Raw genomic sequence first — 26,576 nt, 5'->3', positions numbered from 1 at the left:
ATCAAATAAAACGTGTCAGATGGGAGGAGAGGACCAAGCTGCGGGTGGCAGATGTCCTGCAGAGCAGGCAGATGGACGGTTTGTGGGAGTATTGACAGATCATACATAATCAATGTCACAATTATCGGCTGAATGTAAAGATCCTCATGCTGTAACACCCCTCATATCAACAACTGATCAAACTTATTTTGTCATCTTTTCATTGTCTGATGATGTGTGTGTGATGCACTGCGTAACTTGTGCTTGAATAAAAAAGTAAACTGATGAAACAGCCCATGAATATACAGCGTGCACCTTAAAATAGTGTTCAGATATTAAAGTAAAAGCATGCAACATACACTCAAAAAATTCAATATCAGTGAAAGATATTGGTGGGAAAATCCAGTTAAAAGTATTCATTGTGTAAAATTGTCCCTTCGAGAGTTATTATTATATATAATTTGAGAAGTTGTATTGATATAGAGTACATAAGCATCATTTTATTGCAGTTAATGAAGATAACATTTGAATTGATATACTGTTGGACACCTTTTGTTTTGTGTATAGATAATCTGCATCATGTAAAACATATGGGGTAAGTGTACAAGTATGAATAGGGGTACTCAAGTAAAGTACAACCTTATTTTCACACGGCTAATATTAGTCGTATACTATATTAAAACCAGAAAAATATAATAGTATGAATTAGGCTACAACACATGCAGATGTTATTCTATTTGTCACAACTTCAACTGAAGCTGGTCATATTATAACATATAGTGAGGAGTTACATAAAGCGTGTAATGCTGAATTTAAAGTTGATACACGTTGTAAATGCATATATATATGTGTGTGTGCGTGTGTGCGCGTGCGTGTGCGCGTGTCTCAGGGAGGGGACACACTAATGACTTTGTAAGTTACTGAACCAGGAGGAGGAGCGAACAGTGAACCTGAGAGTTGCAGCTCGGGTCTCCAGACTTCCACCGGAGAGCCGCTGGAGAGTGAAGCCGCTCGGTCGCCTCCTCCTCCGCGCGTCTGCCCGTCTCCGCGTCCCGGAAGCTCGGGAAGCACCGAGAGAGAGAGAGAGACAGAGAGAGAGACAGAGAGAGAGACAGAGAGAGACAGAGAGAGAGACATGTTTTCCTTCACGGTTCTCCTCCTCCTGCTGGTTCCACGTGTGCTGCCGTCCTCCAGACGTGAGTACCGAACTTTAGTCCACTGGCGGACCGACGCGACCCACCGGTCGCTACGGCGTTTCAGTCGCTGCACACCGGGCGTGTACGTGTGCGTGCGTGCGTTCGTGTGTGTGTGTGTGTGCGTGCGTGTGTTAACTTAAAGTTTCTCGCTGTTTGGAGGCCAACAAACCGATAACAACCAAATCAGCTTCGTTAAAATCAACTTTCACCTGCCCAGGTGCTATAATCACCACACTAATAATAATAATACTACTTCTACTAATAAGAATAAGAATAGCATTATTTTATAGGACTTTTCTAGAAAGTCCTATGCTTATTAAGAGGGGGCAAAATGGATTAAATCCTCTATCCCAGTAATTGTACGTTGCAATATTCAAATAAAACATTTTGAATACAACTTTAATTTTGGAAAATCGATAGAGTGTTACGATCTCAGACACTTAGGAAGTAGGACCCAATTGCACGACCCGGGAGACAGAGATAAAGTATTTGTAAGTACTTTATTTTTCGTGAACAAAAAAGCGGCTGACGTGAGAGGATCAAAATCAAGAGCAGCACAACATAACCGACCTGATGATCATGGCAGAAGAGACACTGAGAAAGACACACTGGGAGACAGGGAATTTAAGCACATGTGATTGTAAAAGAGTCGATAAGTCATAAGATAAGCAGCAGCCAGTCCAGCTTAGAGCCTCAGGACGCCTCAGAATTGCTTGCCCTCCCCTATTCCCCTCCTCCCCCTCCCTACGCGGACCTACCAGTTGTATACCGTCCCCCCCAAAAGAACTGGGAGGGGCTTGGGCTTGGAGAAGTGAGCTCTCACACAACACACTCACTCTCTCACACACGTGAAACGGCACTCTCTCGGTCCTGGGGGGAGTGCAAAGCGATCAGCGGTTGATGACTCTGGACACTGAAACTGACACTGGAAACGACCCTCAGTTTCTTTGAGGTTACATGAGATGAAGTGGTTTGGTAGAACCAAACCTTTTTGGCCTGGACTGGAGGAAGCGACCCCTCGAGCCCCCCGAGCAACAGCCATCCGAGCCTCCCTTCTGAACTTCGGAGAAGAGACTGACACCAGCCACCAAACAACGTCTGATCACATGATTCATGCATGCATGTCATGGAACCCTCTTCTCTTCCTCTCGCTAAAAAAAGTGGAGGCTGGAACACAATGGAATGGAGAGGAGATGGAGACCTGCCGTAGGAAGGAGAGGGGTTTGGGGCTCGACCACCCATGGGTGTGGTCACTCCAGGGGGTGGGTTCGGGAGGCGAGACAACGTAGCGTAGTCTCTAGTTCTTGGTTCAGACGCTCCGACTGTCGGCTGAATGTGAAATGATGTGTGTGACAAAACTGTCATCGAATGGTCGGAAGGCGATGGCATGATTGATCACATGATCATGAATGGGCTCTCAATGATTTTGGGACCATGGAATCTGAGATGAGCTGGTGATTCTGGATCCAATCACTGTTAGAATGTCAAGACTGAAGTCTTGACTTTGGATGAGGAAGCTTGGTCAATGGGAAATGTGTCCAAGGACCATAGAGATAATCCTCAGCGAAGGCGAGTCCATCACTTAACTTGAGATGATAATCTATCGACCACACACCGGACAAGCCACTACACCGGCCACATTTTTTTACAGGGGGCACATCTTCGTTGTTGAAGCGAAACATTGTTGATTATTGTTCTTTCTTGCACATTTCCTAATGGTATGTACAGAGAATGTTGGGTGGGCCACAATGGCCCAGGAGTGAAGAGACAGGGAACAAACAGCCTTGGGATTGCGCAGATTATTGAGCTTCATTCTTTTTTTTGAGAAAATGACAGGCCCTTGGGACACACAGCGACTCCATGGATCACCAAGTTAAGTCCCTTTCATGGTTCGGGAGTGGTTCGGGATCGTAAAGATCCAGGAAAGTGGACAAACCATGATTTTTTTGGTTTGAAGACCTTGGGAAGAAAGAGAAGTGGAAAAAAATGTGGGTTTGGAAAGAAGAGGGGAAGACGAAACACCTGGCCTTGAATATACTAAAGAAAAGTGTTTCCATTCTAAAATGCATTCTTCATTCAAGTGATCCCCACCTCCAGCCAGTGTCTCCATTAGATTGCTGCTTTCTGTCCCCATATTCCTGCAGCTACGCCGCAGCTTCCGTTCCTCAGCTTGTCAACTCCGCGCACCATGTTCTTCTTGATGCATCTTCAGAACACTCGATGCATCTTGTTGTCTTCTGCAGAAGCATGAGACCACAGCATCCAATATGGGGAAACTGAATGGTGAGATCCTGGCGGTGTGAGTATGGGGCTGATGTGATGAGAATCTGAGAAGTTTGAAAGCAAGATCTGAAGGAACCCTGGGAGAAGTCAGAACATGCAGAAGACAGCAACAGAACTGAGCATTCAGCAAACTGAAATTTGAAGGAAAAATCTATAGGTCAGAACAAACATTTTCCTGAAGTCCTTTTTTCCTGGAGTCTGAACACTGTGACTTTGCTGATCACCACTGGGATAGGACTGATTTGGATGGGAGACTGGTTTGGATGCTGAGGATGCTTCTGACCTCAATTGTGTGGCCTCTTCTGTTGAGGACTAGTTGACCTCTATGACATAGTTTCTCAGGTGGTTGGTACTGGGGACATGAACATTTAGCGAGTTTTTATGATCTTCATCTAGAAAAACAATCATCATCCAATCACTGAATTAAACAAGAATTCACAAAAACCTCAAACATAAAAGCTTGAATTGCAAAGCCAAAGAAATTTACCAAAAGTAAAAAACTCATAGTATTGATCCGAGTTCATGAATCTCCAGTCTTCCAGTGTCATTCATTTTAAGTGATAGTCATTTAGATCCATTTGTTAAAATGGTGGCCGCTTTAAATTCTGAAAAAGCGAAGCAAATGAGTGATGACATGAGTCATAGCTTGAACATCTTCTTTTTGTCATTAATGGTCTGTAGTCTATGTCATTTAGGTCACTGGCGTCTCAGCTTCCGTCTTTCTAATCCAACTCTCCTGGACGAGGATGGACTGAAAGATGAAGGACGGAGGAAGGCGTGATGAAGAAGAGCATTGCTGTTCTCAGATCTCGCTCTCTCAGGTCTCGAAATGGGGTAAAGTCTCCCGGTAAAGGGGGGCTGTCAATTCTCAAAATCCCGGTAAAGAAATCAGAGGGAGGAGGTTAAACGGATTTTTTAAACTTTAAATCGCTTTAACAGGTAGCAACAGGAAGATAAGGTGTATACAGGAGATCAGGATAGTGATCTATAGATCTACTAGAGTCAGTTGTGAATGCACAGCCTGCAGTTTACCCTCCTGGTCCATCCTTAACTTTCTGTTTCCTGATTAAATGTGGAGGATAGTTGAGTTAACTCAAGGAAACCAAAATCAATCAATAGTGAATCGAAAAAAAATATGAAAAATGCAAGCTCATTAAAAATAATATTTTATGCAATCTGTATGGTGGCTCAATAAAGTAAGTAACTGTGAATAACAAACAGGCTGTAAAGAACAACAAGCACTAACTTAAGGCAACAGCACTAACATCATTTTTTAGTTTTTATTTTAGCTTTTTAGCTAGGAAACTTGTTAGCCCCCCAGTCTTCTAACACACCCTCTCTAATCAATGGTCTGATGACTGGTTGGTAATACAACTGTCTACCTGGATGATTGTCTGAGTAATGTCTACGAGGAGACAGCCCAAGGAAACTTGCTCAGCACTGCCTCCTTTGATGTCCCGGCATTTTGTGACTGGGCATGAAGCTTGGCCGACCAACGCTGGGCCGTGCTGCAACCTAGAAGCAGTGGTTCCTCCAAGCTCCATGGGTTCTTCGGCCTCATCTGGGAGCAAGAGGAAGTGGTAGTCCCAGATGGTCCGAAGTCCGAGGGTCAAAATCGCGATTCAGCGACCCGAAATCCGGAAGGAATCTGGCTGGCTTCTAACAGAATCTCGGAAAACATCTCGTTCCTCTTTTCGAAGACGGTTTTCAGCGCGTCCCTATCGATCAGACTCCAGGGGCGAGGAGGATTCCAGATCCAGATCGTCGGGGCCCGAAGTCCGATCGAGTTCCAAGTCCAGAGATCCGGTCCAAGAGCTCCTGTCCGCTGCTGCTGCACGCTGAAACGCGCTGGCATCATCTGCCTGACTTTGAGCTGACGTATTTGTTGCAACAGTCTGCTGGCCTGCATGGCGAGGCTGGTGGTGGCTGGCCTCCGGCGATGTCTAAAAGTGAATCGCCAGCTCATAGTCCGTAGCCATGGGCCATTCTCTCTCATCCAGCCTCTGCTTCAGCAGCCGTTAAATGAGACACAATGCAGCTCAAAAACTTATGAGACACAATAAAAGCCAAAAAAACTGCTGCTGTGTTAAAATACCAGACACACACTGAACTGCAATCTCTACAAAATCGTCTCCGAATCTCTCCTCGGAAGAGCCGAGAGTCGGGAGAGGAGAAGAGACTAGATGTCGTGCTGACCTGTCATGATCAGCCAAATTCAAATTCTCAGCTGGGATGACGGAGGAGAGATGGTGTGCTGATGAGTGAAAAATTTCATTTTTGTGCATTGTTGTTGTTGCTCTGTAATTCTTCCTCTTTCTGAACCCCTGGGCCTCTTGTCCTCTCCTCTGCTCTTTTTTTTTTGACTTTTCTTTGTTCAAAAATGATCGCCACGTAAATCGCGCGTGAAGCGGCGTGGTTCGCTCTTGGGTTGGTGGGTCCTGTCTGTTCTGTCTGTTTCTGTACGATCTCGAGACAGTAGGACTTAGAATGCGACACGAAGACAGATAAGAAGTAAAGTAGTTATCTTTATTTTTCGGTTCTGCAGTGAACAAAACAGAAGCGAAACGAGTGAGGGGATCAAAAAAGGATCAAACAAACAACATAACCTGACCATGGCACCAGACCAGAAGACTAGACAGACGAACAACACTGTGAGGAATTTAAGCACATGGTAACACAACACACAGGTGGGACCAATCACAGGGCTGGGCTGACACTGAGCAGCATAGGAGACAGGGTGATGTGAGAAAAAAAAGGAAAGGAAGCCTGAATGAGAGAAAAAGCGACATAAATGACCCCTCTCTCTAGCATATCTGTCGGTGCACAACATAGAGGAGGTATTTATGATTAAAATAACCAAACAATAATATCACATGTTGAACAAATATGACCTGTCGAATCCAGATACTTGATCAAATTATTGTAAAGATTAGATATAAATTACAGTCTGACATAGTGGATGTTTGAATCAAGATCTCTATTGATTTAAGAAAAGAGAGATACACAAATATGGTAACTATACCTGCCAATATCCCCATTTAACATCAACAACAACGACGATAAGGCTTTCTAGTTCTGACCAGTCGTACTGAGAGGGGCATTTCACGATAACAAATAAACGTGTCTGCTTTCTGGTGGACAAATTATAAAACAAATATAGCATAATGGTATCACTGTCCACTCAAATGAATCCAGATGTAGTGACCCCTCATGAGAGTAATGGTTATATGTGGTTGTATGTGGTGGTTCAGACACAGCAAGACCGAATGGACTGGACTTGTTTGGCTCTTCAGACCACTCGATGCACTTTCACACACACACACACACACACAAACATGTCATCATTCCCACGGGGAACTCTAACTAACACACACACTCACACAAGTGTGTTGACCAAGGACACTTCGACGTGCATCCATCCTCTGAAGGACGCGGTCGCCCCATAAAACAGACACGGTGGTGATTTGAAATGCGAATAAACGGTGTTTAACCGTTCAAACACAGGAGAGATCATATTATATTGCAAGTTATTTGAATATTTAAGACTGAGAAAATTGCTTTAAAGAAGAAAAAAAACATGAAACACCATCAATTTTTATTGTTACTCATTTTGGATTTCACATTGATTTTACATCGAATATCACGGGAGGCCTGAAGGTCGGTCCCTCGCACGTCGACACGGCTCTCATACGTTAGTCTTAAAGTTCGCTGCTGCAGTGGCACACGTGTTGGAAAGCGTGTCCACCGCCCACCTGGAGCAGGGCGAATAAAACTCTTCCCCTCATCGCTGTGAGAAGAAGGAGCCCAGTGGTAACATTTCTCATGGGCATCAATCACAAAGGAAACTGAAGTGTTAGAGGGGTCGCGGAATGGAAAAGCGTTCAAGGATTTCACCGACACAACCGGGGTGACCTTTTCCGACTTGATCCCACTGAGGCTCCATAAATCGTCTTCATTACCGGGTCATAAATATGTGCTGAGCGGCGGCTCTGTTGTGGTGCAGTGCTGCCGCACTCCTCACACAACACACAAAGTTTTTATTATGGCCGCAACGAGATTTGTACAGATTAGAGTGTGAAAACAAATAAAGCTGCACAGGACCTCATGCATCTCATTAAGGAGTGTCAAATTTATGAAGAATTAAAGGTCGACACCGGGTTAAAAGAGCAACAGGAGCGAGTTGACTGCATCTTGAGGCTTTGGTGACCTTTGTATTAAAAAAAAATGTTTTGCCTCAAGAAATATATAAATTAATTTACATCTGTTGCATGCTAAGTAGTCGGTACAGAGCAGAATTAAATCATGTTAAAAAAATGTAAAAAAAATAAGTGGATGTAGTAGCACAAGCCTCTAAAAGACAATATTTAAAATTAATAAAATAATTAGTCAAATTAGCTTTAATCTAATGAGTTGATTTAACATATAGTCTATTGAAAGAGAATTAAATTAATTTAAATTCTAATTGATTATTTTTTTCCACTCATCAAAAAAATAAAAAATAACACATATTTGCAGGTTCTTTTAAATGTGGGGATTTGCAATTTTTCCTAGGTCTGTATTTTTGTCAAATGAATATCTCTTCATTTTAGGCAGATTTAGTCAGGCGATTGTAAGTGATGGACATGTTGTGCTTATATCATTAAATGAAAGCGTGACGTGAAGAGAGGCGCGTTAAAAGAGAAAGAGCGAGGCCGCTGTAAGGTACTGTCCGTGCCCGTTTCCACCACCCAGAAGTAGCAGTCATCTCCCCTCAGGATCCCGTCCTGCGCATCGGCTCCAGCCTGACAGCCACGTGCACGCTGAGCCCCGAGCTGGGCCTCCACGCCGGCACCTTGTACTGGACCCTGAACGGGATGAGTCTGCCCAGCAGCGCCTACAGCGTGGTGAGCCCCGGCGCCCTGAGCGTCACGCTGCACAACCTCAGCGGCTCCCGGCAGCAGTCCGGAGACAACCTGGTGTGTCACGCCGCGGACGGACACGTCCTGGCCGGCTCGTGTCTCTACGTGGGCAGTAAGTGGACCCGCGCGGAAATGTCTCATCGAGATGCCCTCGGGGCTCCGGAGGCTCCGGAGGCTGGCGGAGCCACGAGGACATATTCATGAGCTCGGTGTCATAAAGTCAGCTTCCTCTTTTTGAGCACAGGCACTTTTATTATGTAGTTCATACACAAGGGAATAATATGTTGTGAAGCTCTGTGGATGAACAACACATGTTGGAAAATCTTTCAAATTCAGAAATCTAAAAAGATGGTTTCCGTTGATCTGTTTATCTATTTGGAGTTTGATGTTTACCTGTTCTATTTTTAGTTGTACATAAAAGCACACCGGATTATAATCTGAGCGTTTCTGCTTCACGTGAACGTAAATTTCAGAATTCAAGATAGCTTTTTTTCTAAACGTGTCATGTTGGCTTATCGTAACTATGTTTCTCAATTGTTATCCCCCCCCCCCCCACACACCCCACCTCCCTTCTCCAGGGCCTCCAGAAAAGCCGGTCAATTTAACATGTCTGTCCCACAACACCAAGGACTTGAGCTGCAAGTGGAGCCCGGGGGGTCGGGGCGAGACCCACGTCCGGACCAAATACACCCTCAAGTACAAACTGAGGTGAGCTCCCCACAGGTGCTCGCCGTGTCCCGACGCCACGCCGCTAAAAACGGAGTAAATACAGGAGTTTATTTTGCCCGTTGTGTTTGTGTCCAGGTGGTACGGGCAAGAGAAGGAGTGTGTGCTGTACAGCGCGGGGAAGCAGCGCTACTCCTGCTACATCCCCCGCAACCTCGCCCTCTTCACCCCGTATGAGATCTGGGTGGAGGCGGTCAATAAACTGGGCGCCGCCACCTCGGACATCACCACCCTGGACATCCTCGATGTCGGTGGGTGAGCGAGCGGTTTTTTTCCCTCCTTTTCTTTTCCCGGTCCTTTCCTCCCTCTGTTTTTCTTTCTTTCTTGTCCTTTCTTCTCCTGTTCCCTTTCTTTTTGGTCTGCAGGTCTCCTGCATATGGCTAACACACTTCGTTAGAGGAGAGAGGAGGCGGGGGGGGGGGGGGGATTTCTTTTTATGTTCCGCTCTCTCCAACCCGCCTCCGTAAGGCTGCTTCTCTCTAAAGGAACTGCGGCGTTGTAAAAAGTTAACCGCACATCCGATGCCTCTCTGGGAAAAGGCTGATCATTTAGGTCACGTACGATCCCTCCGCGGTTTCGGTGGCGTCGAGGCCTCCAGCTGGACGTCCTCTCTGACCATTCATCCTCACTGCACACCGAGGTATGATGCATCGCTCTGCCCCAATAAGAGAAACAATAAGCTGGAAGTATATTTGTTCTGGCTCGGTTTTCCCCCTCTCCCTCGAGCTGAATTCTGAAGAACAAATAAAGCTGAAGAACCGCGTCGTGCACACGCACACACCAGCAGTGAAAAGATATCTGAGGCACGAGGTCACAAGCGGGAAACACTTTTTACAAGTGATTTAATAAGTTCCTCTTTATCTCTCCATCCTCTTCATCTCTCCCTGTGTGTGTTCTCTCCTTCAAAGCCCTCCATTTGTTTGCAACCTTTTACTGCTGTGGGTAAAATGTTTGGCCGAGGGACCAACACACACTACTCTTCTCCGCTCCGTTGCCTTCCGACGTGGAACATTTTCGTTTGTTATTTATTCCCTTGTTGACATAATTCTGTTAACAGATGGCATGTATTTGTGTTTATTTTGCTCGCAGCTGGCAAGTGTTCGGTCGATGCGTGTGTGCTTGCATTTGTTGTTGCAACGCGTTTCCATTCGTCTCAGATTCTGATTCGTTCAACACAGCTTTGCAGTTTGTGTGAGAAAGTCGGGTTTGCAACATTTATCTGAACAAAAGGCCAAGTTACACAAATACTACTTCTTTCATATCTAGTTTTTCTACTGACGCCCCAAAACTTTAAGTAGCTGCAACCTCAGATCATCAGGTCCTCCTGGTTCCACATGGCTCCCTCTGGTTCTGGGGTTCGGCGGTTGTCCCGAGCCTCCTTGAAATGAACTTTACCGGAACCACCACCTTGATCTGCCACTGCACTGTCCCCGACCTCCACGTGACCCCTCAGGGGGAATTTCACCCCATGCTGCATTCTGACTGCCTCAGTGATCTCTGCCAGGGATGTGAATGGGTCTTCAAACTCTTCCTCCTCCATGGAGGACATGTTCCCACATCCTGGCGACCCCGTGAGCATCCTCCACGTCCACCTGGCCCCCTCTGACCCCGGGCAACTCTGGGAAAGCCTCGAGTCCAGCCCCCCTCTCCAGGAGTTTGGTTCCCACACCAGCTCCAGGTCCCTCTCCGCCATAGTGGTGACATTCCACGTACATAGAGCCAGTCTGCTAGGCCCATGTGTTTTGGTCCAGCTCCCATCTCAGGCCGTGGTTTGAACATGGTGTCAGTCTGCGTTGAGTTAAAAACAATAAGCGATCGATGACTTTCAATTCAGATCAGTTTATTTTGTATAGCCCAGAATCACACATTACAAATGTGCCTCAGAGGGCTTTACACTCTGTACACACACAGACGTCTCTGTCCCAGGACCTCACATCGGATCAGGAACAACTCCCTAAAAAACAGGAAAACAAATTGTGCAGTGAAAAAAGGGAAGAAACCTCCAGGAGGGCACCGATTGACACATTTGTGTTAATTGAATAATACTCAATTGTATAAAAGTGAAGAGTTTACCTCAAAATACAAAATACCAGTTTGACCCCTGAAAAGTGTTTGTCATCGTTTTCACGATAGATTTACAGATTGAATTTATTGGTTTTCAGTCAGTTAGAGAGAAGAAGTAAATAATATAAGAGGGAAAAACCAGAATCAAGACAAGAGGAATACTAGAACGGGCACTCGGTAGAGCGCATACCTTCGCATATCACAAGATTGGGCATTGAATTATGAACATGTTGGCATTAGTTGCATGCCAATTGGACAACAATGTATCGTGCTATGGTAAAAAAAAAGATGTTGACCTTTCCATGACCTTGACCTTTGACCCGATTGATCCCAAAATCTAATCAAATGGTCCCCGGATAATAACCAATCATCCCACCAAATTCCATGTGATTCAAGAAGATTTGACCTGTTCATGACCTTTAACCTTGACCTTTGACCCGATCGATCCCAAAATCGAATCAACTGGTCCCCGGATAATAAACAATCATCCCACCAAATGTCATGCGATTCGGTTCAATACTTTTTGAGTTTTGCGAATAACACGCATACAAATAAATAAATAAATACACGGCGATCAAAACATAACCTTCCGGCATTTTCAATGCGAAGGTAATAATTGAAGGAAATGTGGAAAAAAAACTTTTGATTAGACAGGAACTGAGACGGTGTTAAACTTGTATTTGAGCCAGGAAGATAATCATAAAGAATGATGAGCTATGATGTGCCCTCAGTGTTGTGGTACATCATCCACTGCGGGTTTCATCCCTCTAAAGGTCATCCAAACCTCTCGTATCTCGTCTCCTTGCCCTGATTACTATACACCTGCTGCCTCCACACCTGTAACACGTCTCCTCATCCGCGCAGTGACCACGGACCCTCCTGCCGACGTGCAGGTGAGTCGCGTCGGCGACCTCGAGGACCAGCTGACGGTCCGCTGGGCCAGCCCCCCCGAGCTCAAGGACATCCTGTTTCAGGCCAAATACCAGATCCGCTACCGGCTGGAGGACAGCACTGACTGGAAGGTGGTCCGCACACACAAACACGTAAACGTTGCTCCCGCTGCATCTTCTCGGCTCCTGCATGTGGCTTTCATCACAAAGCGAATAACACTTCTGTTAGACTGCCGCTCGATTCTTTCGCCGGTTCACCGGCTTTCATCCAGATGTGCAGTCGCGGAGCTTCAAGAAACTGATATTCTTTCAAATGGCGTCTTTGATTTTTGTTGTCAACGGCTTCTTCTACAGTATATCGTCTCTCCGCTGCGGAGGTATTCTCTGAGTTATGGATTCAGCATTCGAATGAGGTCAAGCTATAAAAAATAAAAAAAGAAAGAAACTACAAAATATCCTTTTCAACCACGTTAAGAAGAAGAAAAAACACTGTTACTTTTTTTTTTTTAAGATGGAGATATCTGGATTGTTGGAATTAAGAAAGATTTCTACTCGTCTACTACTGTTTTTATTCCATCCTCTCTTTCACAGGTGGTGGATGATGTCGGTAACCAGACCTCATGTCGGCTCGCAGGCCTCCGGCCCGGTACCGTCTATTTCGTCCAGGTGAGGTGCAACCCGGTGGGCATCTACGGCTCCAGGAAGCCCGGCATCTGGAGCGACTGGAGCCACCCGGCCGCCGCCTCCACCCCCAGCAACGGTGACTACACGGCAGAGAATTCGTTCTTCTTTTTTCTTTTACACAAAAGATTGAATGAACCAAACAGATATCTGTGTTCTCGAGACACTCGACAACAACAAAAATCCAACAGCCGTCTTTAAATGGCTTTTAAATGCTTCCCGAACGTCCGCGATGCCCATAAATCTTGACCGTTCGTTCCTTTTTTTCTGATAATCAACCTTTCATTGCCAATTAAAGCCAGGAAAAACAAACAATGTCCTTACCCCTGTTTCAACATCCTGAATACGCAGATCCGAACCGCATGCGACTCAGGAGGAAGCAGACATCAATAGGCTAGATACCGTGATAGAAATCTCCCAGCAGAGGATTAGAGGGAAGTGGGGGGAGGGGGGAGGGATGGGGTGTCAGGGGGATTCGGATAGATTTTTGTCGTCTGGTTCAAAGATTGATCAAGTTAAAAAGCTGCTTGTCTGTCCGCGGCACACACAGGGCCTATAAAGCCTGAGTGGAAGCAGGTTTGGGGGGGGGGGGGGGGTAGGAGGAGAGTATAATGAGTTACATCGGTCGTGTGGTATTTACTCCCAAAAGGGAGGAAGTCGTTATCGGGCTCTGTTGTTTGCCACAAAGAATTGATCGTAGCAGACCTCCGACTTTCAGTAGCCTTTCCTTCCCTGAAATAGAAGTATGGTGGATGAGCCGCCACGCTTTGAGGCGTTACACGGAGAAACTATTGTCGTCATGTGAAATTAAGCGACATGAATCATGATGAATGTTCACCGCGCGGCTGCTTTTCAAACCGGTCAACGAGATTTATGAGATTTATTTTTTATACTATGCCAGAGAGCGTTATCTTAGGCTTTGAGACGGATCTTAGAAAAGTGTCTTTTTTCTCCTACTAAATGACCTTTGAACTTTTCATTTGTTATCCATGATCTTTTTCTGCCCCCGTACACCCCACGTTCTCACAGTAGCCCTTGTCAGGACTCCCCGACATGGTTTATACGGTCATGGAAAGAAAAATGGTTATTCCCAGGCCTGGAAAAGTCCTAAATTTTTTTTTTTTTTTCCAAACAATTTTGGAAAAGTCATGAAAATGTGTTATATTCATATGTTCATTTACGCAGTTTGATGAAAAGAACGAGTTTAAAGGAGCTTTTAAACTTTTGTCCCTCATTCATTTGTGTCCTTAGAGGTTATACTCGCGTATACACCGAGAGACGTGTATGTGTCTGCAGAATGTCACGGCGATCCAGCCTGGAAGCACACTCGACATTTGAGATTTTTTTAAATCGACTTTTTTGCCTTGTAAACGTGGACCAAGAAGAACCAAATCCCCGTCGCACATTCCTGCTGACACGCGAGGCAGCTGGTGCATAATCTGCACTTACGTCCTCACTGTAACCTTGACGATGTCCTCCCATCCTCCCTCCTCACTACCTCTTCCTCTCTTCTTCTTCTTCGTCGCCCAGAGAGGCTGCAGAGCGGCTCCTGCGATCCCAAGCCCGGCGAGCAGAACTCCACCCTGCGACGGGAGCTCAAGCAGTTCTTCGGCTGGGTCCGCAAGCACGCGTCCGGCTGCAGCGGCATGTCCATCAAACTGTACGACCAGTGGCGGGTGTGGCTGCAGAAATCGCACCGAACGCGCAACCAGGTAGGTAAGCAGAATCTCCCCCCCTCTCTTTCTTTTCATTATCTATGCTGAGCTCACACACACACACACACACACACACACACAAATAGCCACTGCTGCATTGAAGTACTGAACTGAATTTGCGGCTCCTCGCGTGGTCAGCGTTTTCACCATCACAAAGAGGACCGGTTCTGGCTCTGGGAAGTTTCAGCCCGAATACTTTATGATCAGGTAGAAATGTGAGTTGGTTTTTTTGTTGACGTGGCGGCACCACGATTCTTTTGTAACATATTTTTTAACAATGGAGGCTTGATCTCAAGCGGAGGGCCACAACAAAGAGAAACGAGCGGAGCCTCGGGGGCGTGTCTTCGCGAGGAGTTCAGGCGCTTCAGCCGCATCCTCTGCCGCACGGTCCTTGAACTCACAGACGCCGTCGCTCCACCTGACTCAATTAGCTCGGCGGTCTCGAGCTTTACCCCCCCCCGTCACCTGAATAATGTCTCTTTTCACGCACAGTGACTGGTTCCCATCGATTACCTTGAGAGAAAGGTAGTAGCAGGGGGGCTGGCAGCGATACGCCGAGAATGAGAAAGAGATGATGCGATGAGAGAAGAGGAGAGAGGAAAAAAAGAGAGAAATGTGGCAGCCGGGCAGAGAGCGATTATCGTGACGGTTGTAAATGACTTGCTTTTTTTTTTTTTTTTTCCTGTTGAATTATCCCGGTATGAACCATCTGCTTTTTGTCTTTTTCAGATTCTACAAGACGATAATTTATAGCAGCGCCCTCTAGGCGGTGTTTAATCCGCGCACAGCATCGAGACACTGACAGAGGGTCCCAGCTGTGTGAGAGGTCCAACACCCCCCCCAACACCCCCCCCCCTCAGGCCCTCAGTAACTGCACTTTTATTGTAGAAAAATAAAGTTTGCACCACAGTTTAGACCGCTAATTTCATGCAAGATAATAAACTGATATATGATCCATGTATGTCATGAGATACTAAAGCATTACTGTCCACTAGTATAAAAAAATGAGGAACAAAATGTTCAAAACAACCATAACTCTACTTTTCAGGTGGAGTATTTTTGTGAATCTGAATCTGTGATGTTTACTCTCTTATAATCGGTGTGGCCTTCAGGATAGTTTGACTCTCCAGATTTTCCTGTTGGATACGACTTCAGGAGTAGAGCTGCCGTTAACGATCATTTCCTTCGATAATTAGCTGATAAATCTTAAATATTCAAATCAGTTTCTAAAGGCCAAATTACAAAGAGGTTCAATTTCACTAAAACGGTGAATATTTGACATTTTGCTCCTCGGAAATGACTTTTATAACTGGCAATTTACTTTCTGTTGATCGTTTCCGTTGAAGGTCAGAGAAAAATATCTGTGAAATCACTAAAGAGCTGTTTGGCTCCGAGTCACCAGTTGATGCATAAAAAGAGTTCCACAAAAATGTCTCCTACAGAAAGTAATCAGGCATCAGGTGCCGAGGAATCTGAAAGGTTGCGTGTTCAAGCCATTTATATAGTTACATTGATATATTGTAGCAAGTTTTTGTTCATTCTGTAACATGCAGACACTGTCCCGTGTCTTAGTAAAACATTTTTAAGACATTTTTCATACTGTTTATATTTTTACAACTGCATCTATGTTTTTTTGTTTAAGTTATATTCTTTTCCTGCATCAAAAAGTGCCTCTGAGAAATACTCTGTATGAATACATGTATAAAAACAGTAAAAAAGGTAAAACTTCTCTTTTTTATTTAAAAACCCCCCCACAAATCATCAAGTAAACAAAAGGTAGTGGCTTTGAACCACCAGGAACAAGTGAACATCTTCAGAGTATTTACATTTCTTTCTTCTTTGATTCTTTTTTTTTGCTGAGGTAAGCATTTACAAAAACACGTGACTACAAATAGAAACACACAGAGCCAGAGTGCGACCAGTCCCCTGGGTGGAGTGAGACTGCTGCAGCGAGCAGGGCGGAGCCAGAGAGGGATCGATGAGCGCAGCCGACGAGTCAACGGTGGGAGTTGCAGCAGAGCCGGTCTGTGGCTCCGCCTCCCGGGAGCCGCCTGTCAATCCAACTCCTCAGAGTCGTACTTGACGTCCTGCATGATTTCACTCAGGGCCTCTTTGTTCTTGATGATCCTGGAACACACAGCGGGGGTCCGGTTACAAACATGTCTGAGCATCTTTTGACAGTTTCTTTTACAACTGATGGATAGTCCGTTAAAAGCATACGGGGGGGGGGGGGGGGAGTAGGAAGTCCTCCCGGAGCTGACAGCGGCTTGATGGTGAGCGAGTGGCCGGGTCAGCGGGGAGCGAGGGCAGTGAAACGAGAAAAGGTTGGTCATCGCTGCTCTTACTCGTGCTTGATCTCCTGAATCTGTTCTTGACAGCCCTCGTCCTCTGGGTGATCCTGGGCCCGCTGCCTGGCCAGCTGCAGCTTGACCGTCTGTTGAGGAGACACATCAGATACGATTTATGCAAAAGGTTTCATCGGTGGAGGACGGAGGGCGAACTCTGAGATGATGGCAGCGTGATGACATCGCTGGCAGAAAGGCGGTGGAGTCGATGTCACGGGAAGGGGAAGGAGGGTACACCTTCACACAACCTCTGAACACCAGATGGTCGAGATGTGGACTGAATGTGGGAAGCTTTGAAGCGTGCTATTTCAACACCGATCTCAAACTGTCGCAGACGGACTCTCACGCCACGGACTTGAAACAGAAACCCCAAAAACCAGAAGCCTCGTCGTGCTTTCACGGTTCACCACGTGCCGTCAACATTTTGGGACTTGAGCTGCCAACGTGATGAGAATCCCTGAATCCTCAACATGACAGTGGTGAAACCAGTACTAGGAGCGAGAGGGAGCTGATGAAACGTTTTGCACAAGAAGTCTGCCCCCTGGTGGCGAGACAGTGGGATTGCATCACAGATTAAACAAAAAAAGTGTGAATTTACATGATGTGATTATTAGTTATTAGGACATCTTATTGTGGCTCAATGCATGGTGTCAAAAAAATGTAAGTTAAAAAAAATTCTAATTGTCAATAGCTGATGGCAATGAACCTTATGAAGACCCACGTCAGTCACAACAAGTGGGTCTTTATAAATACATATAGCCATGTAAAAAAAACAATAATCCCTATATAATAGAACCTGAAGACCCAGCCTCACTTCTACTCCCATTGTCTGTAAATATTTATTAAAGGTTGATAGATCATTTCTTCTGGCAGGTTAACTGGATGTTTGCAACAGAGATATTCTTATCAAAGAATATCTGGTAATTTATACAGCCACACTGATATGTAATAACACAATTAAACAAATTAGCCAACAAGCAAATTGAGAAAATCATTCTTGTTTATGAAGCCTCTTTAATAATTGTGTCTCTTGATTATTGATATGTTTAAATATAAATCTGTTAATTGCCTCAAAACCATCTCCAATAAAAGATGCGTGTGTATTTTTTTTATTAGCCTGTATCGAGATACATTTGTTACTCTTGTGCAGTGCCTGTTTTCTGTATTCGACATAAAAGTCCTTGTTTTTACATACCAGTTCTAGTTTCTGCTTCTCTTTGCTCTGCAGCTTGTCAATGTGCTCAGAAAGCGCCGGCCTGTCGAAGTCGTGGTGCAGCTTCCCTTTGATCTCCAGCATTTCCGTGGAGATGCCGCAGAAGGCCTGCGTTATCTCATGGACCAGCTGCCTGTAGTGGTCAAAGTCATAATGGGGCCCTGTCCTCAAGTAGGCCTCGTGTCCTCTGGAAGGCAGTAAACAGCACCCATAAAAAAACAAACACACACAAGCAGAGATGGATGAGGCGCACAATTTCAGATTTATATGTTTACGTGCCCGAAATCAAGGAGCGTGATCCCTGGAGACCTACGCAGAGCCATAACAACGGTCAGTGAGGCGGGTCATACGAGATACAAACTTACTCTTCAAAGAGCCGATACGTGTCCACCCGCTCAGACTGAAGGTGATAAAACCTCAGGATCAGAGCTTTAAAGTCTGTGGGGACCTACAGGGAGGAAACAAAGGGAAAGTTAACACATAACATGCAGAGAGAATTAACAGCAGAGGCGTTCAGTCACATGACTTGAGTCCCGACACAGACTTAAATCACAATTGACAACTTTAGACTTGACAAAAATCAATAGACTTGCAACTCGACGTGGTCTGACAACAAATGTGATTTCATGTCTCCTTGAGCTCTTTAAAATTAAAATAAATGGTAAAAGTTAAGTAACTTAAAAAGTGTTCCACTAATCAATGTAATTCCCGAAGCGCTTAACGTTAACTCTATTTCTATCCAGCAAGTCGACACTCAATTCCCCCACATCCATTCACTTCTAACTAGTCCGATAGTATACATCAAAATGTAATGTATTATTAATCTGTTTTTAAATATGCATTACCTTCAGTGAAGAGCTCATTGTTTAGGACTTGGGATTTGAGTGCAAAGACTTGAGATGTAGCCTAAAGCAATAAACTGGTCCCACCTCTGATTCACAGAATATTATTCAATCTAAGATATTATTATTATTATTATTATTATTATTATTATCTCCAGTTAAATCTAACAGAAACATGTGTGACGAATATAGTTAAACTATATATCACTTAGTTAAATCTTTATTTAAAATTATTCACATTATTATGAACTTATTTGGGCCTTTGCAAAGACGTTTTTCCAGTTAGTGCTCTCATAATCTGCGATTTATTTTGACAAATTTGTAAGATTATTTATATAACTTAAAATAATATTAATATACTAGATATGACTGGTTGTAATGTGTGCTTGTAACGAGGAAATAAAGTGAAGGCGTGTCACACGGAGCTCATCCGCTTTAGCTTCAATAAAGTGAAAAGTGCGTTAGCCTCCACTTAGCTTTGATTAGCTTAGCACATGTGGAAGTCTTAGTTTCGAGCCTCTCAGATATTTAACAGAAGAATAAAATGGCAGATACTCACCATGGCAACCTGCCAGGAAATACTGTCGCTAAAAGTGCACGGTGTATCACAGTAACATGTTAATATTTAATAAATACGGGACGTCGTCTCACTTTTATGTGTGAATCAGCACCCTGTCTGCCATGGCACCCGGAAATGACGACACTGCATAGCGTAGATCGCTTAGTTTTCAAAATAAAAGTTCTTGAACGACAACATACTTTCAGAGTTCTGTAATGGAGCCGCTATATCGACAATATATACAACTATCTTGTTTAAGACATATATATAGTTGAGAACACTGTTACTCTTTGTTCAAATTAGATTGTCACTGTTGGATTTAGTTCCTTGTTTCAGTTGTTTGTATTTACACTTTCCTCTGTGAAGTGACGCTGAACCTTCCTGCAGCTGGACCGTTTTCATACATTAAAACCAACGCAGCTTGTAAGTAAAAAAAACTGAATATAAGTCATAAGAGAAACTATATTCACAATGTAAGTAAAGAGTATAGGATTTTAATTTTAAAAATCTACACAATACTTCAATATGATCAAAGGTTCAAAGCTCATGTATGATTTGCAAGCATGAAGCTCCTGAACATTTTATTTGTGCATATATGCATGCACTGGGACAGCTACTAATATACCTTTTCTTTAAGCTTTAATTCGGCAAAACTGTGACGGTTTTATTTTGAAACGCCGACTGACTGGCGGTAACCAATCACATGTTTCTGTAGTCTACACAATGAGAACAAGCGTATGCTTTTATATTTAATTACAGTCTACTCTATATTGTAAAAAAATAAAATAAAATTAACAATAAGACATCAAGGGGTGTTTTATAAGCACAACATTTAGACAAAAATATTCACACAAATCCTTCCTCCATCCATCAAAGACTACCTGTTGCTCTTTTTTTGTGTATCTTCCAGCCCCATCACGCATAATTACAGACCATCCATGCATGGGGGGGGTGGTAGAGGTGGGGTTAGATGGGCCGGCCGATTTGCTTTCCTTTTTTAACGTTATTCCAGTTTGGAGGAAGGAGGTCGCGAGGTTACTCCTGCATGTGCAGACGCCGGCACTCCTACGCCTTCAGCCTCCCTCCGCCGCTCATTGGTCCATTCAGCATCTTCAGCACCACGCAGGCTGGACAGCGACACACAGCCGGGCTGCCTTCATCACATGAGGATGCCGCGCGGCGGATACGGTGCCCTGCAGGCACTGTTGATATAATCCTGTTTACAGGCACGATGCCGTTTGGTCGTCGGTCTCCGACATGTGTTGACAGTTGGCTCTTGTGTCGCTCTTGTTCTCCTTCGTTTTGATCGGGAGCGACCCGCCTGTGTCGTGTCTCCCCCCGCCGGAGGAAAAGCTGCTATTCCCGGTCACAGATGCTCGGACTCGCATGTTTTGCTCGTTTCACCGACAGGCATGACGGAAGGTAACGCCGCCGCTCAGGTTATAGGCAGCAGCAGCAGCATCTCATGCACAGTGCCGCATCAACAAGCCTCGCCGCCCGACCACCGGGTTCCCCTGCCGGCGCCCTGGTGTCCCCCGGTCCCCCGACGCCTGTTGTGACATGACAGCTCGGGGAAGGAAGAAGAGGATCAAAGGTTACGGACAGGGGTTTCAAGCAGTAGCTCGGCGGGTCGGATCCGTGAGGAGAGGGCCCACGGAGACGCACGGTGATGTGCACTGTTTGAGTGGAGAGGAACCAACAATTCACGTGTCAAACATCCATGCGACGCACTATTAATCCCCGCAGGGTGTTTCTCTTGGGGCTCGCAGCCTCCAGAGAGGTCGGGAGCCCGGGGGGGATACCACACGGAGCATATATAGCGACCCTGGAGCCGGTGGACGTGCCCAAGTATCAGCAAGGCGGGTCCAGGGGGATTGAACCTGGAGTCCATGGTCTCACTGGACCCAGCTGCCTCACCCCCCCTCGTGTGAGCTCACTGGAGCCTTATTGTGATTCTCATCTGGGCCTATACAGAGTGGTATAGCACCCACCGTTGCCTTACAGTGTCATCTGATGCACGGCCTCATAGTGTTGATCCTGGTCGAGTCCCAGTCAGCAGTGCGGTTCCCCCGGCCGGGCAGGCTCACCTGGCTGCTCCTGACCGTCACCTTTACCTGCACAGCCATGGGCTGCATCCAGAGCATCGCCTGTAACAAGTCGCGCATCAAACGGGAGAACATCGTGGTGTACGACCTGTCGGCCACCATCGACCACTGCCCCACCGTCATCGAGGAGAACTCGCCCATAGTGCTGCGGTACAAGACGCCCTACTTCAAAGCCTCGGCGCGCATTGTGATGCCCCCACTGCCCCGCAACGAGACATGGGTGGTGGGCTGGATCCAGGCGTGCACCCAGATGGAGTTTTACAACACCTACGGAGACGTCGGCATGTGAGTTCAGCCACACACACACACACACACACACACACACACACACACACACACACCTACACGCGCCTCTGGGTCCCCTAGACGCTCTTCTCGTGACTTGTGTTCTTTGCGCGCGCGCGCGTGTGCAGCTTCCCCCCCCCCCCCCCCGCACACTCCGCGTGATAACGCGTGTTCGTGCTCATCACACAGAGTTGCAGAGAGGAGCCATTTGCGCACGCAGCAGGTTAACTGCTCCTCAGCCTCCTTCATTTAAAACGCCCACCGACAGATTCCGTGCCTGTGACTCCGGCACCCAAATAGAAAAAAAAGGCTGCTATTAAGAGGAGCTCAGCAACAGAGGATGCTCTCACATTCAAATTGTGCCCACGGAGACGTGTCCTCCCCCACACCCCGACGACACACACACACACACACACACACACACACACACCTACACACACACACAGACATACACGAACACACACGTGCGTTATCTGGAGAGCATATGTGAGGGGGTGTTTAATCCCGCTGGGTTTAAGGAGTGGGTGGCTTTCGGTGTGAGAGATTGGGGTTTAGGGTGGTTTTAGGATTGGATATGAAATATAGATGTAGGTGGGGACACCAGATGACAAAAAAAGTGTTTTCCACCACGAAGAGATGATGGTAATCCACTGACATACTGAACCACTAGATATCATTTACAGGCGGCTGTTGTATAGTCTCATCGCCAGCTGGTGTCTGGAAAAGAATCTTAAAGCCTTTCTGAAATGATCTTGTTACTTCTGTTGTTTTCCTTGTAATAAAAAGAAAGAATAATCACAACTTGTCACACCTCAGACACGTGAGTGGATGCCAGCGATCCCTTCTACACCTCACACATTGTGAAAAGTGGAGGCGACATGGGGTTCAAATGAACTGAAAGCTCATTTATGATTGTTTTTCATGCTGTGAAAAAAGGCTGACGATCTTTTTGTGTATCAATTAATACATTTTTTCTGTCGATCTTTGAGGCTGAAAAAAGATGTGAACAAATAAAATGTTCAAATTTGGCAAGTCGAAAGAAGTGCAAGTCGACAGTGAGATTCACAGACAAAGGCGAGAAAACCACACACTTTAAAGGCTCTGACTGTTTGATAAATAATAAAATGAACACGAGAAAAATAGTTGACTAATCAACTATTTAAATTCTAGTGAAAGAGATCTTCTTCAGAATCAAATATCAGATGAGAAGCTCACAAAATGCCTCCTATGATGCCTTTATATGTACGTCCAACCTTTTGAGGATATGAGAATACCCGCAGCTTCAATGGGAAAATAAACTCAACAGCAGTTAAATATCCTCCAGTATTTATTTAACCAGGAAAAGCCTCATTGAGATTAAAAATCTCCTTTACAAGATTGTCCTGGCCAAGACAGCATCAGTACCACATTACATACAGTTCCAGAAAATACAAAATTAAACAGTGACAGACAATATAAAATATAAAAAAAGATAATATTTTTAGATCACAGAATGAATAAAACCAAAACTAAGACTTCCAGTCATCAAAAATACTCACCTTGCTGCAGTGCTATATCACACTTTAGCTAAACAGACAGTAATTGTTAGTAGGATCAATCAATTGAAAGGTCACTAATATATAGTATATGTCAAATGCAGTATACCAAAAAATACCAGGATGTCCGACTGCCTCTGCTCAGATCTTCTATAGTCTGCAAGCCAGCGTGCTTGTCTCGCTATTCTGCAGATATACACTACCGTTCAAAAGTTTGGGATCACCCAGACAATTTCGTGTCTTCCATGAAAAATCACACTTTTATTCATCAAATGAATATAAAATATAGTCAAGACATTGACAAGGTTAGAAATAATGATTAATATTTGAAGTATTAATTTTGTTCTACAAACTTCAAGCTCAAAGGAAGGCCAGTTCTATCGCTTATATCACCAGCATAACTGTTTTCAGCTGTGCTAACATAATGGCACGGGTTTTCTAATCAGATATTAGTCTTCTAAGGCGATTAGCAAACACAATGTACCATTAGAACACTGGAGTGATAGTAGATGGAAATGGGCCTCTATACACCTATGGAGATATTTCATTAGAAACCAGACGTTTCCACCTAGAATAGTCATTTACCACATTAACAATGTATAGTGTTAATGTTATCTTTATTGAAAAAACAGTGCTTTTCTTTGAAAAATAAAGTCATTTCTAAGTGATCCCAAACTTTTGAACGGTAGCGTATATGAGCCAGAGTGTTCATGGTGCGGTGTAATGACGCAGTAGTATGTCCCAGTTGAATGCATACTTGAGGGCAAGTACGCGGTCAGGAACTCAGTGACGGTGTCTGTCTCCTTCCAGGTCAAGTTGGGAGCTGCCTCAGCTCCGAGAAGGGCTGGTGAGGGCCATCAGCGACTCGGACGGCGTGAGCTACCCGTGGTACGGAAACACCACCGAGACCGTCACCATCGTCGGCCCCACCTCCAAGCCGTCGCGCTTCGTCGTGAGCATGAATGACAATTTCTACCCCAGCGTCACCTGGGCCGTGCCGGTCAGCGAATCCAACACGCCCTTACTGACCAACATCAAAAGGGACCAGAGCTTCACCACCTGGCTGGTGGCGCTCAACACCACGTCCAGGGAAAAGATCCTGCTCCACACCATCAAGTGGCGGATGAGGGTCGACGTCACGGTGGATCCGTCCCTGCCTCTGGGCTCCAGGGCCCGACTAGTGGGCCGGGTGCACCAGGACCAGCCGAGGGTGCTGAGCCGCATGGATCCCATCCCTCCCAACGCCATGGGGAGGCCCAACGCCAACGACGCCCAGGTGCTGATGTGGAGGCCGAGGAGAGGCCCTCCGCTGGTCGTCATCCCATCCAAGTAGAGCGCCGAGAGCATCCGATTGGCCGACTGTTAAATCTCATCGTTTTGAAGACAAGACAGTTGAGCTCTATAAGTAGGCTGAGACTCGAGGGGACAACTGCCTTATTAATTCCCCACCGCTGCCTTTGACGATCCAGAAGAGCGCGTCGGTCTCGCCATCGGGGTTTTTCTCCGGGCCTTCACTCGCAGACTGAGCAAAGCAAGCTTCGGAAAATAAAATAAAAATCCGCCGGTAGAGCTGGAATGTAACGCAAACCTGTGCTGTAGCCACTCGGGGGCCCAGAACGCCCCGATCGAGCCCCTACCACAGGCCCTTCTTTGAAAACGGGTTCCTCGGCCTTTAACGATGACAAAGTGCTGCGTACGAGTGTAACCGAGGAGAGGCCGTCGTGCGCGTGTCATACGACACTCACTGCTGCGGGGAAAGAGAACGACAAAAGCAACCGCAGTGTTACTGGATGACGTGCTTTTAGAGACGAGTGTGGTTGTGTGTTTTTTACAGCGGAGACCCGGGGTTGGGTCCAGCTTGCTGCTTTTGTCACAACAGACTGCCTCAAACACACACACACACACACACAATGGGGCCTCATTTATGATTACGTTACGTGGCGAGATATTTTTCAAGATGATTTCAAAAACGGAGAGCTCGCCAACATATACAGGCATCCTCAGAGCTATACTTTGCTTCTTTTTTTACACGTCACGTAAAAATGTACAAATCGCGGCTTTCGGATTTCATGACGTGCGCACGGTCCGTGCATTGAGAAGAATCTGGAATGAAGGGATTTTTGTTGTTTTGTCAAATCACAAAAGGCCAGTTCACCCATGGCTGCAGTGCGTGTTGGCTGTGTTGGTGAGGTTACTTTGTTGTTTTTTTACAAGTAATGCGGTGAGTCGGCTTTCCACGGTTTAAGAGGACAAGCGGAGCTATGAGGCGTCCTTGTCCAGGCGGTATTTGTCGTTTAAGAGCAGATATTGTGGTGAAAGATGATTTTACACGAAGACTTAAAGAATAGGTTTACCCAAGTTACAGAAGAAGGGAAAAAAAGTATTTGGGGGGGGATTTTATCTGTCCTATTTTGGAAATATTGGTCAGTGAGATTTGAGCCTTCCAACCAATCAATGGAGGTGAATGGATGTTCTCCTGTGATCACAGAGTTCAATAAACTGCAACAAGACACGAGGTCTGCCGCTGTGTGATGACGCTCATCACGACGAAGAGCGTACATGTCGAGGTTATGAAAGTTTTTTATGGAAACAGTTTGAAGTGTGAAGGCTGGTTCTGGAGAGACGTGTTGTAAAGACTTTTAAAAAGGTATTTGTCAAAGCATTCACCTCCATTGTGTCGGGTGGGAGGCAATAACTCAGTGACAAATATCTGAAAACATAAAACTGAAGCTTTCTTTATGGCGAGGTACGGAGAGAAGAAGCAAGCGGGCCTTTTGTGGTTTGGTTCACAGACAGTCTCATGTGCCATTATGAATTTTCTTTTTGTAAAATGTGTTTTTATGAAGACTCACGACTATGGAATATTGTGCCGATATGTTGCGTATTGTTTCGCCAGACAGGGTCGTGCGTTTGTATTTCTGTTCATACACACATCACTTGGCGGAGGCCGTAACCACGGTATCTTACCCATGCTGCTGCTCATGACTCCTGGTGCAAACCGAATGAGCCTTCAAACACACACACACACACCTCATCTGGAACGACCCTCGGAGCATCTCCCTGATACACACCTCCACATAAGAGGCACGGACACTGGATACACGCCTACTGTAGCCATGGCAGGAGGCGTTTGTGAGGCCCACGATGACAATCAAGGGAAACATCTAGAGCAGCACTTTTAACCGGAGAATCAAAGTAGGGGATCTTTACTGGGGGGGGGGGAAGAAAGCGGAACCCTTTTTTCTTTTCTTCCACGTGTT

The 26,576-nt window shown here is 45.5% G+C and overlaps 3 protein-coding genes across 6 annotated transcripts; 2 read left to right on the top strand and 1 right to left on the bottom strand.

The window, feature by feature from the left end:
• Positions 1-999: 999 nt before the first annotated feature.
• Positions 1,000-16,157, top strand: crlf1b (cytokine receptor-like factor 1b). Of its 3 annotated transcripts, none has more exons than XM_056414766.1 (8): positions 1,000-1,175; positions 8,190-8,468; positions 8,935-9,064; positions 9,161-9,333; positions 12,011-12,168; positions 12,628-12,796; positions 14,248-14,429; positions 15,162-16,157. In XM_056414766.1, the coding sequence occupies exons 1-8, from the start codon at positions 1,115-1,117 to the stop codon at positions 15,183-15,185; spliced, it is 1,176 nt and encodes a 391-aa protein (XP_056270741.1). In that variant the 5' UTR covers positions 1,000-1,114; the 3' UTR covers positions 15,186-16,157. The 3 variants fall into 3 exon arrangements, with proteins under 3 accessions (XP_056270741.1, XP_056270742.1, XP_056270743.1); XM_056414767.1 differs by having other exon boundaries at positions 14,248-14,433; XM_056414768.1 differs by having other exon boundaries at positions 1,117-1,175; positions 8,109-8,468.
• On the bottom strand, positions 16,153-19,517 carry rex1bd (required for excision 1-B domain containing). 2 transcript variants are annotated; one of them, XM_056414771.1, is made up of 5 exons: positions 19,392-19,517; positions 18,356-18,438; positions 17,973-18,177; positions 16,778-16,866; positions 16,153-16,559 (listed from the first exon to the last, which is right to left on the bottom strand). In XM_056414771.1, the coding sequence occupies exons 1-5, from the start codon at positions 19,392-19,394 to the stop codon at positions 16,487-16,489; spliced, it is 453 nt and encodes a 150-aa protein (XP_056270746.1). In that variant the 5' UTR covers positions 19,395-19,517; the 3' UTR covers positions 16,153-16,486. The 2 variants fall into 2 exon arrangements, with proteins under 2 accessions (XP_056270746.1, XP_056270747.1); XM_056414772.1 differs by having other exon boundaries at positions 17,973-18,123.
• Positions 19,518-21,500: 1,983 nt separating this feature from the next.
• fam78bb (family with sequence similarity 78 member Bb) lies at positions 21,501-24,682 on the top strand. Its single transcript, XM_056414770.1, has 2 exons — positions 21,501-21,781; positions 24,127-24,682. Exons 1-2 carry the CDS (start codon positions 21,516-21,518, stop codon positions 24,647-24,649), a joined length of 789 nt encoding a protein of 262 aa, XP_056270745.1. The 5' UTR covers positions 21,501-21,515; the 3' UTR covers positions 24,650-24,682.
• The last annotated feature ends 1,894 nt before the right edge of the window (positions 24,683-26,576 follow it).

Source organism: Pseudoliparis swirei, chromosome 5 (assembly GCF_029220125.1).
Source record: "Pseudoliparis swirei isolate HS2019 ecotype Mariana Trench chromosome 5, NWPU_hadal_v1, whole genome shotgun sequence".
Lineage (NCBI taxonomy): Eukaryota > Metazoa > Chordata > Actinopteri > Perciformes > Liparidae > Pseudoliparis > Pseudoliparis swirei.
This window is presented reverse-complemented; position numbering and strand designations above follow the sequence as displayed.